Source organism: Microcebus murinus, chromosome 7 (assembly GCF_040939455.1).
Source record: "Microcebus murinus isolate Inina chromosome 7, M.murinus_Inina_mat1.0, whole genome shotgun sequence".
Taxonomy (NCBI): Eukaryota; Metazoa; Chordata; class Mammalia; order Primates; family Cheirogaleidae; genus Microcebus; species Microcebus murinus.
Window position 1 is genome coordinate 62,236,639 of NC_134110.1, and position 19,421 is coordinate 62,256,059.

Below are 19,421 nucleotides of genomic sequence, written 5' to 3' on the forward strand. Positions count from 1 at the left end.
TTTAATTTGTTACTTAACTCACAATAAAATTTTGATTAACTGCTTAAATATTAAATTTTTATCTATATCTTTTCTAATTCCACAAAGGATTTTTAGAAGCCAAACATAAATATGAGTAAAGTGTTAGTTGTGTTTAATAAAAGTTATACAATTTGTGAATTTTACATCATATTTTCTGATTTATTTGATTCTAACCAAATTCAGTTTTTAATTCCTATTTAATTTCCTGAGACATCTTCTGTGTCAGGATCAATTTACTAGTTAATGTTGTTCACTTAAGACTTAACTTTTTTCCTCCATCAGAGAAGTTTCTTTGTTTTTAGGAAATTTATTCCAGTCTTGATTCTCTTAATTTATAAAGTTAACTTTTTGATTTATTTAATGTAAACCACTTTTCTTTGTCTTCTCTTTCTGTGGCTGAGATCAAATCACACCTTCATCTGTCATATGAACATTATTGCTATTTCATACTCTTGATTTCTGCCTGAGCTAAAAGTCATTCCTGAAGTTGACTTTTCCGATCTTAAAAATCACAGATTCAGTTCCTTGCTTTGTTTTTTAAAAATGAAATGCAATGTTATCTATTCTGTATCATTTTAAATGTTCATATTTCCCAATATCTTATGAATTTTTATTATTTTATTACAGAATAATGGGAAAGGAAATATAAGTGTTTTTTTGTTTGTTGGTTGGTTTTTATCACTTTACACATGAAATTGCCAGTAGTGCAATTAAGGAATCTGGAGTCCTATTTCTAGTCCATTATGAGGCAATCTGTTGTACATTGCAGTCATACTGCTCTCTCAGTGTGAACACATTTGTCATCTTGTGGTTACCCAGCCTATTAGAATGTAATATTTTATTTCATTTTGTTGGTGAAAGAGATTTTATCACATTTAATTTTAGAAAACAACAATATGCAAGTGGTTCTCTCTACTACAGGAACTATAAAACAATGGAAGTTGAAGTTTTTTATATTTCTGGTTTTACTTGGGGATTTAAATATTATGATCAAGTGGATATGAATGAAATAGTGTAAGGACTTAATACCACATATTTTAATGATTTTATAATAAAACTTTCTGAAGAAAAAAGATCAGAGTAGGAATTCAAAAGATAAATTTCTTTTTGGTAGGTTTTATATTTGTGATGGGGTCAAGAGGTAGGTAGGCTAACTGGAAGAAAATCGTATATTTATGTACAACTTTTTTTTTTTTTTTTGAGACAGAGTCTCGCTTTGTTGCCCAGGCTAGAGTGAGTGCCATGGCATCAACCTAGCTCACAGCAACCTCAAACTCCTGGGCTCAAGCGATCCTTCTGTCTCAGCCTCCCAAGTAGCTGGGACTACAGGCATGAGCCACCATGCCCGGCTAATTTTTTCTATGTATATTAGTTGGCCAATTAGTTTCTTTCTATTTATAGTAGAGACGGGGTCTTGCTCTTGCTCAGGCTGGTTTCGAACTCCTGACCTCGAGCAATCCACCCGCCTCGGCCTCCCAGAGAGCTAGGATTACAGGCGTGAGCCACCGCGCCCGGCCTATGTACAACTTTATTAAACAGAGGCTCTAGCCAGGCATGAGGGCTCACACCTGTAATCCCAGCTACTTGGTGAGGCAGGAGGATATCTTGAGGCTAGGAGTTTGAGACCAGTTTGGTCAACATAATGAGACCCCCTCTCTAAAAATATTAACCAGGCGTGGGGTGCCCACCTATATTTGCAGATACCCAAGAGGCTTAGGCAGGAGAATCCCCTTGGGCCCAGGAGTTCAAGGTTGCAGTAAGGTAGGATTGTACCACTGCACTCCAGCCTGGGTGACAGAGTGAGACCCTGTCTCTTAAATAAACAGAGGCTTCAGCTACTCAGAAAAAAAAAAATCAACATTATCTTAATTATTACAAATTATTGTTATTGTCATAAATGACTGGACTAGTTACCCAACCTGTATACTTACATTAGCATCTTGTACATCTTCTGTCATGGCACTCAATTGACTTTATTTAAATCACTTGTTAACTTTCTTTTCCTGTAAGCTCTGTGATATCCTAGACCATATCATGTTTGATTTAAATACCATTGTGTCCCTAGCACCTAGTATAGTGCCAGGTAAATAAAAGGTGCTGATAAATATTTAATGAATGAGTAGATTATTTTAGTGCTATAACAACTTTCAGCCAAGTAAGCCATTATAAAATAATAACTAAACAATTTTATCCTAATAATTTGTTAATATCTTAATATTTTATTTCAGTGATTAATGTGTCAATACACAAAAAGTGGGATCTACGTGATTTCTTAAATTCCATGTAAACATATAGTCATTAAATTTGTTTGGTCTATTCATTCTTTTGGCTCATTTTTCTTAGGGCCAGGTAGGGTGTAATGGAAGGAACACTAGGCTAGGAGTAAAAAAGCTTGGGCTGGTATCCTGAATTGCTTTATTAGTTATGCCTTATGCAAGTCACTTACTGATTCTGAGCCTTTTTCCTTTATAAATGAGGGAAATTTAAAAGACATGCTGTATTGTGAAATCACTGTGGAAACTAAGTGTTACCCTAATTTGTGTTACTACACATTTGGCTGAATATTAACAGAATAAAATGAAATAGCAAATGTAGGAATAGAACATATAACCTGGGTATCAGTAGCATAATGCTGAATGAAACTATAATGTCAACTTCTAACTTGCTTGCAAAAAATGGCTGAGAAAAATTTTAGCATACCATTAATTGAGCATTTAGTATGTACAGGCACTGGTCTAAGCCCTTTATATGTGGTAACTCATTTATTCCTCACAATGATTCTATAAAAAAGCTATCATCTGGAAATTGAGGGTCAGGAAAGTTAAATAATTTGTTTAAGATCACACAGAAAGTGGGGGACAGGCTCTAGCAGAGGCAGACTGTCATTAGTACATGGCAAAACTCTTTGCAGAGCTTCTATTGGTAAACTCAATACTTATAATTACAATGTCTTACATGGAAAATTGTTTTGCTATTTTAAAGAAATCAATTGGTGTACCAAGGAAGAAAACAATTCTAACTGAGAATAATTCTGTTTGAATAGAGTTGTTCCTTAGCTCACGAGTGACTTAAACAATTTTATTACTTGAAAAACGAAATGAATTAAATATACTATTATCTGAGCTCAATTCAAGAGAAAGACAACTTGGTCTCAAGGTCTTTATAATTTAAAAACATAGGGCATGAAAACAAGAATAAGTATTACCACATTCCAGTTATTCCTACATTCTTATCAGTTTTTGATTATTGGATGAAGGAAAATAATAAGAAAAATTGCTTATTACAGCATCAGTAAGTATTTGCATCCATCAAACATTTACTGATTAATGTACTCTATGTTCCCAAGGCAGTTTCAAAACAAGAGGAATGATTAAATTTGGTACTTTATATTTTGTTTTACTTCTTAATAGGGACAAAAGGAAAAGTATGAGTATTAATTCAGAATAAAATCAATAAATGCTTTACTTTCTACTGATTTCATATAATAACCTGTCAGTCTTTTCCCTCTGTGTCCAGTTACCTTGACAGTTTTGCTAGCTAATGGGTAGGACTATTCTTTCTATTTGACTTCTACTTAGTTACAGAAAGGACAGGTACTTCCTATTACTGACCCCCTAATTTAGAAAAAAACGGCTAGAAACTTGTGGCAAATAATATAAAGAGAAACAACATTTTAAGAGCTACCTGGTAATTTTGTATTAGCATTTCTATGGACAGAAATATAGATGTTTAAATTTATTCTAGCTATTTAGAGACTTAAGTCTTATAGGCTTCTAAGCAATAATTAAAGGGTTGAATTGCTGTTTAGAAAACATTTTTGAAGTCAGGCGCGGTAGCTCACGCCTGTAATCCTAGCACTCTGGGAGGCTGAGGCAGGTGGATCCCTCAAGGTCAGGAGTTTGAACCAGCCTGAGCGAGACCCTGCCTCTACTAAAAATAGAAAGCAACTAATTGACCACCTAAAAATATATATACAAAAAATTAGCCAGGCATGGTGGTACATGCCTGTAGTCCCAGCTACTCGGGAGGCTGAGGCAGTAGGATTGCTTGAGCCCAGGAGATTGAGGTTGCTGTGAGCTAGGCTGATGCCACAGCACTCACTCTAGCCTGAGCAACAAAGTGAGACTCTGTCTCAAAAAATTAAAAAAGGGAAACATTTTTGATGCTTAGAACTGTGTAAAGCTAAGTTTTTCCATTACCTTTGCTTAGATTATGACACAAAGCAAAATCGTGATACATTTATGACAAAAATTTACTGTAACTTTTTAACATTTAATCTGTTATGTTCCTGGTTTGAACTAAGTCATTTGTTATGGCTTTATTTTAAATTGTTTCTGTTAAAAATAGTGTAACTTATATAGAAAATGCTTTAAGCATTTTAGGAAATGGAAATAACCTATTATTTCTGTATGGAGGAAGGTAAATATGTCAAAGATTGCACTAAATATTCCACAAGGGGGCACCAAAGACTCATTTATGATGATTTTGGCTTTTCTTCAAAAAAGTAAATGTAGCTTTTATGTATTTGACGTTGATGTGCTGTGACTTTGCCAAATAGGGGAAATGTTCCTTGACTTAATTTTTAGAAGTGTATATAGAATAAATTTTAGTAATAGTTATTACTCAGAGTTAGTAATTAAAATATTTTAGTTGGCTTGTGAAAGTGTACTGTTTTCCCAAATGCCTTCTAACAGAACACCTTGTTGGCGGGCTCTGGTTTGTGCTTTGGCCATCTGTGTTTACTTGCCCAACAGCTCTGCACTCCTGGCTCCCTCAGTGTGGACTGTGGAGCCAGAGGAGTGAAGGAGCAGTGGAAATGTGGCAGGTGAGTGCTGGTTATGAATGGTGGCCGTGTACTACCAATATTTTCCTTTGGCATTCTCATGCCTGTGGAAAGGCAGTACTCAGTTCAGGTCTTAATTGCATCCTGCCTAGATTACTGTAAATAAATGCCTCCTAACACATCTCTGCCTCGATTTCCTCCCCATTTGAATGTCCATTGCCAAGTTATTTGTACTAAAAAGTGGCTTCAATCACTTTGTTTCCTATTAAAAATGTAGCAGAATGTAAAATCTCCTAATGGTCCTAACTTTCTAGCAATCTCTCCTGCTATTCCATCCTGTACACTTTGTTCCAGACAAACTAGATTCCTTGTTGTTTTCTAAACTTCCCATGTGATTTCTCCCACTTCTTTCCTTTTTTGCCATATTAAATCCCATCAAAATCCAGCTAATCCTTAGTTTCTTTCCATGAATCATTTTCTGTTCTCTCCAACAAGATGAAATGTTTGCCTTCTTTGAATCTTGTGATTATTTATACCTTTCGTATGGTATCTCTGGCATGTCTTATTTACATGAAATTCTTTACTTGTCTTCTACCATTGGCAAGTTCCATAAGGGTAAAACTGTTTTATCTTTCTGTCTCCGTTAGCACAGTGTCTTGTGCCTGACAGAATATGCAGCGAGTGTTAATTGAGTTGCTGAAGTAATAATGACTGGTTGTCATGTGATATGAGAAATTTTATCCAGATCTCAATTTTCTTTACTCTTTCAGCTGGCACCAGAGGGAACTTCAAATATAGTTTGTTTTTGAGAGAGCTAAAATTGAGACACCACCCTCTTCACACTCCCTTTGCTGCAACACTCCAAATACTCGGAGTTTGCACTACGTTGCATTTTCCTATTTCTCCTTGCCTTTGCCAATGCTATTTTCTCCCTCGGATTGTCATTTTCTCCCTTCCCCTTGTGCTTTGCTCCATTTGCCTTTTAAGACTTTGCTCAGGGGTCACTCAAGCTGATCACCTCCCTTCCACCCCAAGGCTGGTTGTATCACTGTCCTCAGCACAGCTGGGACCCCTTTGAACAGTGTTAGCACAGCATTTATCAGAACTTGAAGTTTTCCTCGCTAGATAGTGAGTTCCTATGACTTGTGTCTGTGTCCTCAGTACTTAGTCTAATGCCTCAGCACTGAATAGAAATTCAGTGTTTTGCAAAAGCTTTCCCTGCCACCTCTTCTGTGTATATCTAGGCAAGATATACACACAGGGCTATAGGGCAGAGAGGGGGAACTCCTAAGTCAATTCCTCTAAAGAAATGAAGCAGGGTCAAGGCTGCTGACATGAAAGGCCTCTTTTTCTTTTTGGCTTCTCTGCTGCTAGGGATATGCATGCAGCTGCCTCCCTGCTTATCTACCGATAACAAGTATAATTTTCACTGGTTTTCAAGTTACTTTGTAAGTGCTCTTGAATTATTTCATGAGGCCTATAACTATCCCAAGGGCAGGGGCTCTTCTTTCCTCCTTCCCTCTAGTTCTCTAGTGTCCACTACAGGCACTACAATGATACAGAGACACAGCAAATGTTGAATAAAAGGGCTGTGGCATCCTAAGACAGTGAATTTAAATATTTAAAATATTTATATATCTTTATTTTGGTGGCTAATTTTTAATTTGGCCTGGCAGTAAGCTGTATGCTTCACAGACATTATTTCATTATATTAAGAGCAATCCTACGAGGGTGGTGCCATTATCATCTGCAATTTTTTTTTCTAGATAAGGAAACTAAGGATTAGAGGGGTTTAAAAAATAATGTTCATCTAAATTAGTGAATTTAGAGCTGGAGTTTCCAAATGTTTAGTCTTGGCTTCTACCTGCTCTTGCTGACCTAAATAGTACTCCTCTCCTGCATCAGCAGAGCCTTGGTTCTGCTGCTTCCTGCTTTTCTTGAGAATCGCTTGCTGTTGGCTTGGCCTCAAGTAAAAGGATCAGAAATTCAAGCTATTGGACTTTTTTTCTTTTCCTCTTCTCCTCTTCCTCTCCCTCTCCCTCTCCTCCTTCCCTCACCCCTCTCCCCTCTCCCTCTCCCTCTTCCTCCCCTCCCCTTCTCCCCCTCCCCGTCCCCTCCCCCTCTCCTCTCCTCTCCTCTCCTTGCCATTAATACTTGATTGGGGGATTAAAAATTGAGATCTTGGCTGGGCTCAGTGGCTCATGCCTGTAATCCTAACACTCTAGGAGGCCGAAGCAGGTGGATCGCTCAAGATCAGGATTTTGAAACCAGCCTGAGCAAGAGTGAGACCCCGTCTCTACTAAAAATAGAAAGAAATTAATTGGCCAACTAAAAAAAAAAAAAAATATATATATATATATATATATATATATATATATATAATTAGCCAGGAATGGTGGTGCATGCCCGTAGTCCCAGCTACTCGGGAGGCTGAGGCAGAAGGATTGCTTGAGCCCAGGAGTTTGAGGTTGCTGTGAGCTAGGCTGATGCCACGGCACTCTAGCCTGGGCAACAGAGTGAGACTCTGTCTCAAAAACAAAAACAAGAATTGAGATCTTTTATTTTGAACAATCTAAAATTATTTTATAACTTCTAATATCTTTTTTCTTCATTAAATTTAGTTCATTCACTTAACACATTTATTGAGCATTTACTGCATCATGCCAGCCTTTGTTCGTTTTAGGTGTTGGAGCTACAGGAGAGACCAACACAGGTCAAAAAGTCCCTTAAAATTTAAATTCATTTTCTAAAAAGAGATTCTGTGGAAGAAAAAAAGAAGGTGGAGGAGAATAGAAAAAGAAAAAAGAAGATATTCTCTACTTGTAAATATTACAACATCTTAAAACAATATTAGAGTTTTCAAACTTTAACTAGGAAAGGGTTAAAATTTGAATTATCTCATCAGTCTGTGCAAGAAACAAAGTAATGTAATGGAATATATTGACAATTAGAATAAATCTAAACCAGCAGGTCCAGATGGTAGTTATCTTGGATAAGTTAAGAAATTGCCTAATGAATATATTAAACTAATTATGTTCCTACTTCAAAAAGTTATGAACTGTTAAGTTAGGAAATGGGGGAAAAAGCCATTTTCCAGTTAAATGTAATACGGATGTAGATAGTTGTTACCCAATTGGACAAGATACAAAATTTAACAAAAAGGAAAGATAAGGATTATCAAAAAGAGAGTGGAAATAAAACAATATATGAATTTTATAATGCACGTTTCTTAATTTCCTTGCCACACCTGTAGTTACTTTAGGGACTGTGTCATACATCATTAGATGTTGTGTTGCTGGCCAGCTCCAAGGAAAAACACTCTAAGGCACTGTACTGTCATTCTGATCCATTTTTGTATAAAAATTAAAAATATAGTTTAGATATGTGGAAATAAATGAAGGCAACCCAAATGAAAATAAACAGAAGCTATTTATTCAGAGCTTGCTATAGCAATGAAGTCAGCCCCTATCACTTGCATTTTGCAGACTCAGGCAAGAAACGGTGGGAAAGCTTTATAGTGAAAAAAGGGAAGGCTTCGGGTATACTCTGATTGGAGGTTGGCATAGGAAGCTGGCAGTGAGTTAACTATAGTAGAATCTAGTGGAAGTCCTATGTGATTGGTTTGAGGAGCATATTTGAGTTTCTGTGGTTGGTCTTAAGTTGGAAGTGGGCACAAAATTAGGGAAGCTGGTAATTTCTGGCCATTCTGAGCCTATTGCTGTAAAAGTTGAGGTTTAGCATCCAAGGCTGGTTGCTGTAGAGGTTAAGGGTCAGAGTTTTATCGTCATATATGGTCCAGCCATTGTCTATTTGTATATTCAGACTCTTAGCCATATAAAATATCCCCTTACCATCAAAAATTAAAATCACAGTGATAACTAATAGGAAGTTCATCTCTTAGTGCTATTCTTGTTCACACTTAGAAAAGTTAGAAAAACGCTTAAGTTGGACCTTACCACTCCAAAGTCAAGAAAGGACTGGTACTTTTCTTTTAAATCATTAAACAAGTAGGATGCCTGAAAATATGCTCTTGAATTTCAAGGAGATATTTACATGTAGACATATTAGCCAGTTTCTCCAGCAGTATTTGGGAAAATCATTAACTAAATCTCTACAGTTTTTCACCCTGAGCAGGCTACATAAAATACACCTAATGCAAATTAATCCTCGTAATTCTGAAGGTTAGCCCTTGTGGTGTTTGGTTTGGGGCTCATATCTGAAACCTTATCATTTTTCTTGGTAGCTGCTTAACTGTCCTAGTTCATGGTTACACTGGCTCCTCATGTTACAGTTCTAGTTGTTTTGAGGGATGACTATCCGAGATGCTCTCCAGTATTCCCCAGGTTGAATTCCAGGCGTACAAAAATTCTCTATGTAAGGCCATCCCAAACAAACCCTTCAAATTTGCTGACTAATATGTCCAGAATCAGAAGAAAATAAACAAAACTTAATTCCATTTATGTAGATATATTTTCACTGTCTTTGTTTCAACAATAAGGACTGGTTGTAGAAAAAAGGCCTTTTTGGAAAAACTGTTTCGGGTTTATCATTTTGGGGGCAAAGACAGAATATAATATGCTAAAAGTAAGTAGAATTTAGTCATCAGGGAAATGCAAATCAAAACCACAAGGAGATTCCACTTCACACCCAATAGAATACTATAATCAAAAAGTCAGATGATAATTGTTGGCTAGGATGTAGAGAAATCAGAACCCTCATCCACATCTGGTGGAAATGTAAAATGGTACAGCCAACTTGGAAAATAGGCTGTCAGTTCCTCAAAAAGTTGAACATAGAGTTCCCATTTGACCCAGCAATTCTGCTCCTACATAGATAGCTAAGAGAAATGAAAACATATTGTACACACAAAAACTTGTACTTATTGTTCATAGCAGCATTACTTATAATAGCCAAAAAGTGGAAACAACCTAAATTTCCATTAATTGATGAATGAATAACCAAAATGTGACATAGCCATACAATGGAATATTATTCAGTTATAAAAAGGGATGAAGTACTGATATGTGCCACAACATGGATGAACCTTGAAAACATTATTTCAAGTGAAAGAAGCCAGTCACAAAGGACCACATATGCAATAATTCTGTTTATATGAAATGTCCAGAATAGGTAAATGTATAGAGACAGAGAATAAATTAGTGGTTGCTTAGGGATAGGGGATGAATGGGGACTGATACCTAAAACGTATGGGGTTTCACTGAGATGTTGAAAATGTTCTAAATTTCATAGTGGCGATGGTTGCACAACTCTGAACATAGTAAAACACTGAGTTGTGTACTTTAAATGGATTAATTTATGATCATGATATATGACTTATATTTCAACAAAGGTGTTACCAAAAAAATCACCAAAACATCAGAAAAGTTTATAACTTAGGCATTTGAGTTCAAATTGCTATTTTTAGGTTCTCAATGCTGTTTTTTAATCTTGTGAGATTATTTTGAGAGAGAAAGGCCACATAAAACAGTGGTCAAAGAGCAAGGGCTTTGAAATCAGACAAACCTGGATCAACTTGTGGCTTCAACACTTTCAAGCTATGTATCTTTCAGCAAATTATCTCACCTCTCTAAGTTTCTTAAACTATAAATGGAGGAGAATAATACCAATCTCTTCAAGTTATTGTTAGGGCCCACAGTAAATACATCAGTATGGGCTATCTAAAACAGGGATTAACAAATCTTGCCTGTGAACAGAGCACCAAGCAAAATGATTGCAATGGAGAGGAAGTTCATTTCAGAAGTTCATTTCAACAATTATCTGAGTGGTAGGCACTCAGTTGTGCATGTGGTGGGGAGAGGGGAGAGGTTAAAACAAGATGTAGCTCCCTCAGCTCCCAGGAATTTACTGTCTGGTGGGTGGCACTTGGGGTGAGGTGTACTTCCTTGTACTGGGGATTTTAACATGAAAATGGCCAGCCTGGGCAAGAGCAAGACTCATCTCTACAAAAATAGAAAAATAAGCTGAATGTGGTGGTGTGCACTTGTAGTCCCAGCTACTAGGGAAACTGAGGCAGGAGGATCACTTGAGCCCAGGAGTTCAAGGCTGCAGTGAGCTATGATCATGCCTCTGCACTTTAGTCTGGGTGACAGAGACCATGTCTTTAAAAAAAAAAAAAGAAAAGAAAACATATGAGTTTGCACCAACTATACAGGAGCAAGAGGAGAGGCCGTGAATATAGGAAGATATACTGGAGAAGATGACATCCCATGCTGAGTCTTAAAGAATGAGAAAATTTAGCCTGGTAAAGAAAGGCCAGAAGGGTTTTTTTCTCTCTCTGGCAGTAGCAACAGCACAAGCAAACATCTGAAAAGCCCATTAAGTGCTGACTCTCAAATATATATCTCCCAAATTTTTGGTTCCTATGTCAAATGCAAATTCAAAATCTTAATTTGTATGGTTAATAGACTTCTTTACACATTGACTGCCATGTGAGTTGTATTTAACTCACACTAGTTTTGAACCCAGAGCCTCCTGTAGCATGTGTAACTTATGTCTCTTCATCTTGGGAGCTGCGTGAACTATTTTTCAAGTTGCATATAATTCACACACAGAAAATAATTTAAAAAATATCAAATTTTTCATGAAATTAGAAAGGATCATTTTGTTTTCAATGTTTTTATTTTTGTAATAAAACACCATGGCTGCAAAGAGGAATACTTTTTATCTAGTGTGGCAGTCAATGTGTTAAACTTCCTTCCTCAACGTGGTCCACTCAGCTCTCTTCATCTCTGTCAATGGCAACTCCACCCTTCTGCCTTTTCAGGCCAAATCCTTGAGTCATTCTCAACTATTTTGTTTCATTCCCACATTCAACTTGTCAGGAAATCCTCCTTGGCTCTACCTTTAAAATGTGTGCAGAATCTGAGTCCCTCTCCAGCCTGTACTGCTCAGTCTGACCCACCATCAGCTCTTGCCTGCTTCCCCTAGGGCCAACTACATTCTCTAGACAGCACCCAGAGTGATCCTTTTCAAATGAAAGTGAAATATCTATATTTTTCAGTTCAAACTCTCCTGTGGTTTGCATTTCACTCAGAATCAAAGCTGGAGTCCTTATAAGGGCCACCAAAGCCCTGTGATTTGGTCCCCCATGGCCTCTCCTTACAGCTCTGTTCTCTTCTGCCACTCTACCTTGACTTCATTTGGCCCTTTGATTTTGTTTGGTTGATGTAGTGGTCTTATTTTTGTCTTCTTCTATGTAATACTGAAAAGGCAATAAACATAACTAGCCAGGTGTTAGGCTTCCTTACAATACAAGCACCCACTGTCTTACTCCTTGCTTGCCTAAGCATACACATACCTGCAGGGCCCTGGAGCGTCCTCCACAATGTAGGAGGCAAATGTGGAGCCACTGAAGTTTTTAAGCAGTCCAGATTTTTGCTTAGATAGATAATTTTGCTTTCAGCATGGAAAATGGATTTAAGGGGAATTCCACTGAAAGCAAAGATTGGGAGAGAGACAAGTTAGGAAGTTTTTGCAACAGTCCAGATGGGAGCCTGTACTCAGGCTGTGGCTACTAGTGGGGACAGAGAGGAGATTTGATTTCAGATATACTTTAAGGTAGAATAGGCAGGACCCAGTGCTTGATTGATTGGGGGAACGTTTTAGGGAAAGCTTCTAGGTTTCTGGCTTGAGTCACTTAGTAGATGAAGGTACCAGTAATGTTAGAAGATGAAATCTGAACATAAGGGATAGGGAATATGCGTGCTTACTTTTGGACATTTGAGTTGGAAGCACCCAAGCAAGAGCCATCACTGAGTACAGCAAGCAATTGGATTTGAGCAATTGGATTTCTTAGGCTCAGAGGGAGAGGTCTGGGCTGGGACTTTGACTTACCCAACACTATTCTAAAAATGTTAATTTTTTTCTAATTAGATTTATTGTGGTTTTCAAATTTCACTTGTCATAACTTTTTCCTGAACATACACTATAGGCAACCTCAATATTTTCCTATCACTTCTCCAACAGCTTCCTTGGGTAATTTTCAAAACTTAGCAATCCTTCAAATGCAGAAGTCCTAACCGATTGGAGCAAACGTGTGAACAAAGATCTGGTTCCCAAAGTCCAAGAATATTTAACTTTCATACAACTGTAAAGAAGATCAAAAGCTCAAGTGTGTTGAGCGCCTCCTCTGTAGCAAGAAAACTCCAGGGGCCGGGCTCTTCCCTTCCTTCCTCTTCTCTGGGCCAGCCCGCCAGGCCTCCCCGCCGGCGCCCACGTGCCGGCCGGGCTCTCGGGGCTGTGGAACACCAAATGCCCCCGGACGGCGCGGGCGGGAGGGACCGCGTGGAGCTAGAACAGGCCTGGGCCGCGGTCGCCACAGTAACGAGTCCCGGGCTAGTTCGGTCTTTCAGGGCCACAGGCGTCTCCAGGGCGCCCCTCCCGGGGTGGCCGCGCGGGGGCCGGGGCGCGGGTCCCTGCGCCGGGGGAGGAGGAGCGCAGGGCTGGCGGGCCGGGGTGTCCGGGAGCCCCGAAAGGCATGTGACGGCCCTGCCTCCGGCCTCCCGCGGCCGCATTGTCTAAGCTCCATGGCAACCCGGGCGAGGCTGGGGCCCCGCGCGCGTCGGCTCCCGGGAGAGACGGGCTCTGTCCGGCGCTGGCCCGCGCGGATGGGGCCCTGACGGCCCGCGCGCTCGCCGGGCGCGGGCAACGGCGACGGCATGCCCAAGAAGCGGCTCACCGCCGGTAGGTGGGGCGGGCCGGGCTGCGCGGGCGCTCGCCCTCGCCGACGGGGACCCGTGACGGGCCGTGGCCGCCCCTCTTCCAAACACTGGAAAAACTGCCTTCACTGCCCTCTCATTGCATTTTATTACGAATCTCACGTCCTCCCCGTTTACGTTGGCACTGTGTTGTTTTATCTTGCCCAATTCTCCATTATTTTGTTGCTGGAATAATGGAGGCCTGCATCTCTTAAGGTTAACTCCAGGGTCACAGTGAATTAGTGACCACGCCGGATTCCAGAGGCCTTTCCTTCCCACTTCCACCTTGAATTCCAACTTAAAATTCAATCCATGTGCACAGGGTGAATAGAGAGCCAAAAATTTGCTGAGCTTTCCCACGTATAAAGTAGGGCTAGATGCTGTCTCAAATTATTTCATTTATTCTAAAAGGAAATCATATTTGAGTGAGATAATGTAATATTTTTTCGTTTCAGAGCCACCAGCTCTTACAGAAGAAGAATTTGTAAGTACGATTTAGGAGGGGCTACTTGTTTTCCTCCTTGGCTTTTTTTTTTTTTAATAGCAAATACTAGATCATGGAGAACTCTATTTTCTTTCCTCCTTTTTGCCTTCTTAGTACAGTAGAAGCTTTAGTAACAATGGTGATAACTGTGTGCAAGACCTCTTTATATTCTCTAACAGGTACATTTTTAAGACGGAGACAATCGATTTGTATTAAATATATTGCATGCTATTTATTGTTCAAGTTCTTTCACATAAATGACCTCATTTAATTCCTCTAAACTCTTCAATGACTCCATGAGAGGCAGGTTTTGTCTCCATGGCTTTATTGTGATGTGGCCGTGCACTTCCTGGTAACAGTAAACATAAGTAGGTGGCATTGATTGATAATGAGTGGTCAATTTATAATTCCTTTAAAATGTACTAAATATTGTTCTCAGTTCAGACTTCTGGAGAAGTTGAGTAATAATAAGTACTTTGCCAAATATATCCTAGAGTTGTCATTTAGAAGAGTGCTATAGTAAACATTTAGGGTGGGTTCTATTGTAGTTCATATTGTATACTGTATTTAAGGAACTTGCCCAAGGTTACACAGACAGGAAGTGGCAGAGTCTAATTCTTACTAAGATCTGAGTCTGATTTCAAGAGCTGTAACCACATCTCTCTATTATTTACTTATGTCCTCCAGCACTTATTTCTCTTGTTGACTAAATTATCTTATTTGCTTTTGGCTTTTTATTCAACAAACATGAGTGATTATATATTCACAGTGCAGTCTGAAAGGATGAAGATAGGTCTCAAGAAGTTCAGTCTAGCAGGGGCTAAGAGATAAGAGAGGCCAAGGCTGGTGTGCTGGCCAAGGCTGGTGGCTGGTCACCTTTCCAGCCCTTTGGTCCACTGCTGAGAGAGAGAGAGAGAGACATGTGCGCATATGCGCACGCGCGTGCACACACACACACACACACACACACACACACACACAGTGAGGCACGGAGCATGACAGAAATTCCTGCCATCTTCTGGTCATGTTGGCAGAACTCTGCTTTTAGTGGGAGATTTCTTTAAGTTATTCCAGGCCTTCCTGACCTGTTCTTCATTCCAGGAGGAGGTGAGCATTTCTGGAGCTAGCTAATCCTTTCCTGTACTGCTGAAGAGTACTGAGCAACATACCACTTGATGTGTGAGCAGTTTGCTAACCATTTCAGGCGCTTGGCCCCATCTTGGAACTCATAATAGCCTGAAGACTCTATTAAGACATTTCCCTTCTCTTGGCTTCTTTGACACCACTATCTCCCACTTCTCTCCTCTCTCATTTCCCCTTTCTGGCTCCTCTTTTTCTTTTCTCATAAAAGTATTGAACTTCTTTGGGATTCTGTTCTATAGGCTTTCTCTGGATGAGCTGCTCTTCTCCTGCTCTTCAGCCACCCCTATTTCGTGGGACTTCTGAATCTACACACCTCCAGCCAGATACCACTTTTTTTTTGAGACAGTGTCTCACTTTGTTGCCCAGGATAGAGTGAGTGCCATGGTGTCAGCCTAGCTCACAGCAACCTTAATCTCCTGGGCTCAAGCAATCCTCCTGCGTCAGCCTCCCGAGTAGCTGGGACTACAGGCATGCACCACTATGCCCGGCTAAGTTTTTGTATATATATTTTTAGTTGGTCAATTAGTTGCTTTCTATTTTTAGTAGAGGCGGAGTCTCGCTCAGGATGGTTTCCAACTCCTGACCTTGAGCGATCCACTCCCAGAGTGCTAGGATTACAGGCGTGAGCCACGGCACCCAGCCTAAGTTGATAGATTTTGACATAATAATAAACATACCCATCACTTCCAAATGTTTCTTCCTATTTCTTTGTAATATCTCCCTCTTACCTCTCCTTACCACCACTGTACTTTTTTCATCATGACAGATTAGTTTGTATTTTCTACAATTTTATATAAATAGAATCATATTGTATATACTCTTTTTTGTCTGACTTCTTTAACTCAGAATAATTATTTTGAAATTCATCCATGACAATGTGTGTGTCAATAGTTCATTTCTCTTTATTGCTCATAGTACTCTATTGTATGGATATAATAATTCGTTCATCCATTCACCTGCTAATGGACATTTGAGGCTGTTTTCAGGTTTTGGCAATTACAAATAAAACTACTATGAGCATTTGTGCATAAATCTTTGTATGAACATATAGTAGAGACAGGGTCTCGCTCAGGCTGGTTTTGAACTCCTGACCTCAAGTGATCTGCCCGCCTCGCCCTCCCAATGTGCTAGGATTACAGGTGTGAGCCACCATGCCCAGCCCAGCTACCACTTTTGATGCCAGCTCAGTTTATGGGCATCTCAGTTTATTGGGCATCTGAGTGCCCAATATGCTCAGTTTATTGGGCATCTTCATCATCTGGATGTCCCTGCATCACCTCAACAGTCTAAAATGAACTCATCCCCTCCCTTTTCCCATTCTGTTTTCCTCCACTTTTTCTTATTTTGGTTAATGGTGCCACTGGCCATTCAGTCACTCAAACTGGAGCTTTTCTTCCTTCCTCTACATCCCCTGCCTGCAATCATTTACCAAATTCCTTTCTTAGCCAGATTTTTTTTCTCCCTCTTCATAGCTACTGTCTTATTTCAGGCCCTCATCCCTGGGCCTGGACTTTGGCAGTAATCCTAACTGATATCACTGCCTCAAATATTCCCTCTGCCAACTCCAGTTTTTGTCTAAAGCATAAAATGCAAATTCCTGTGCATCAACTCTATTGGATTACTTCCTATTGCTTTGTTCTGTGTGTCTACCTTTGGATTTTTCTTCCTCCCATTACTCTCCCCCCTGGCTTATCAGATTGCTATTAACTCTTTAAAACATTATGATGTTACTTGCTTGCTCAGAACTTTTATTAATAGCTAGTATTTATTGAATGCTGGCTACATGCTAGTATTGTATTTAACATCCAAACAACCCTATTAGGTAGTTATTCTTATACACACTTCACAGATGAGGAAGTTGAAGTTAATAGAGGTTAACTAGTTAGACCTGAGGCCACATGTGTAGCAACTGTTAAAGCCAAAATGTCAAACACTTTTGCTTTAGCATTTAAAACCTTTTCTGTAACTGTTAAGCCTTCTTTAACCTTATCTCCCAATACTTTTCTCTGTGATAAAGACAACATTCTTAGTGTTTCTGGTTTATAAAGTACTTCCACATGCCCTCTGCTCCCGCCAAACTATACCCTACTTGCCTTTGCTGTCAAGTCTTGTCTCAGTTGCCCTTCCCCATCTATTTCACAATCCTGCACATTCTTCAAGGCCCAGCTAATCTCTTCCATGAAACCTTTCCAACCTAACATCATCCAGACTGCCTTTGAGCTCTGGGCAGCTTTTGGTTGAGACCAGTTTGTGACTAGATGCTCAAATTCACATGCTCAACCAAGCATTTGGCTATAGATTCACACATTGCCACACTAGAAAAAAAATTTTTCCTTGGGGCCACAGTGTTTTATTATGAAAATGGAATAAAAACTTTGAAAACAAAACGACCCTTTCTAATTTAATGAAAAGTTTGTTATTTTTTATAGTTTTCCCTCCGGAGTTATATGCAACTTGAAAAATAGTTCTTGTGGCTCCCAAAGTGAAGAGACATGTGAGTTACATATGCTTCATGAGGCCCAGGGCTAATTACTAGTGTGAGTTAAATACAACTCATGTGGCAGTTAATGTGTTAAATAATTAACATGTGTTGCACATTTATTTATCTCTGTTTTTCAAGTGTGAAAGTATTGCTCTCACTAACAAATTGCGTATTCTTAGGAAAACTGTTTGTCAGAGACCTGTGGTTACCTAAACTCCATTTTCTCCTTTCCATAATAGATACTACCATGTTTCCCCGAAAATAAGACAGGGTCTTATATTTATTTTTCCTCAAGAAGACACCTTAGGGCTTATTTTCAGGGGATGTGTTATTTTCTCCTCAAAGTCTCAGCTTGCAGCACGCACAGGATAGCTGGGACCTGACAGGAGGAGCCGACCTTGTTGGTGGGGCTGCCCGTACCTTTCCTGTCACCTCTGGGATAGTAGCTGTGATGATGAGGCAGTTGAGAAGGGCTGCTAGTCTTCTTTATCATCCTCGACGAAATGCATGGGTTGTTCAGATATGCTGCATAGCCACGCCCATCACTAGGTCTTATTTTCGGGGTAGGGCTTATATTGCACAAACGCTTAGAAATCCTGCTAGGGCTTATGTTATGGGTAGGTCTTATTTTTGGGGAAACATGGTAGATACATTGCTATCCAGAATAAAGACTATGTTTTCTGGCCGCCCTTACAAGCCAGATGTGATCATGTAACGAAATTCTGGCCAGTAGGATATAAGCAGAAGTGTTCTGTCCTCCTTCTAGAAAGCTGATGTTTATGGAGATGAAAATAACTGATTCCTAGATCACACAGCTAGTAACTAGTTGAGCCACAATTACAAGTTAAGCTATTTTGACTCCAATGTTCATATAAGTGTAGAGGGAGAGAACAAGCCTGTTTTCTTTTTTTCTGCTGGCTGGAAGGAGGATATGATGCCTGAGCTGAAGCAGTCGTCTTGGATCATGAGGTGGAAAGGGCATCTTGGGAATGGCAGAGTCACAAGATCAAAGGGGCCTGGGCTCCTGATATTTGGGAAGCTACTCGGCCAGCCTTGACCTGCGTATCATTGCATGAGAGAAATAAACTTCTATTTTATTTAAATAGTGTTTTTTTGGTTTTGGCTTTGACTAACTTTTTTCATATGTTTTCTCAATCAGTGGATCTAAAGGTGCAATGCTATTATGGGTACCTGTAAAATATTTTAACTTTAACATGAAGTCTTTATCCTCAAAGAATGAATTTAGAATAAATTTCATTTAGAAATTTTCATTTTGATTTAAATTCATTTAGAAAAAATCATTTGTTTGTCAGGGAAATATTATCTTGTGTTTAACTTTTTAATGTGAAAATTTTATAATTTCTCTATAAAATTGTGAATTCCTATAGAGTTGGTACTATGTCTCAACACACATTAATATTCCCCATAGTGTGTAGCAATGTCCAGAATATGCCATTTGATGATGATTAATAAACTTTGGTTGATAGGTATTTTTATATATAATAATTGGTGTTATTTATTTCACTTTTCTTTTTCTTTTTTTGCAAAGTTTCATTTGACATGTATTCCACATTTCTTAAGCACGTGTCCCTGATATTTTTCTACTTTAGCATGTTTATTAACTGTGTTTGATTGGTCTTTGATAATTTTCTTAGGGGAAACATACACAAAAATTTAATATATTCAGTTCTCTTATTAGTTTCTTTGGAGAGTGTACTTTAATTACATAAGTAATATATGAATATATTCTTATAAATAATTCAAATAATATAAAGTAAATCCTTCATTACT

The 19,421-nt window shown here is 39.0% G+C and overlaps 1 protein-coding gene across 1 annotated transcript in view; it reads left to right on the forward strand.

The window, feature by feature from the left end:
- Positions 1–11,492: 11,492 nt before the first annotated feature.
- Positions 11,493–19,421, forward strand: part of RGS22 (regulator of G protein signaling 22) — a 113,686-nt gene continuing 105,757 nt past the window's right edge. Inside the window, exons 1-2 of the mRNA XM_012762019.3 lie at positions 11,493–13,507; positions 13,977–14,005. Of these exons, the coding sequence (XP_012617473.2) occupies positions 13,483–13,507; positions 13,977–14,005 (54 nt within the window). The 5' untranslated portion in view covers positions 11,493–13,482. The remainder of the gene's footprint in view (positions 13,508–13,976; positions 14,006–19,421) is intronic.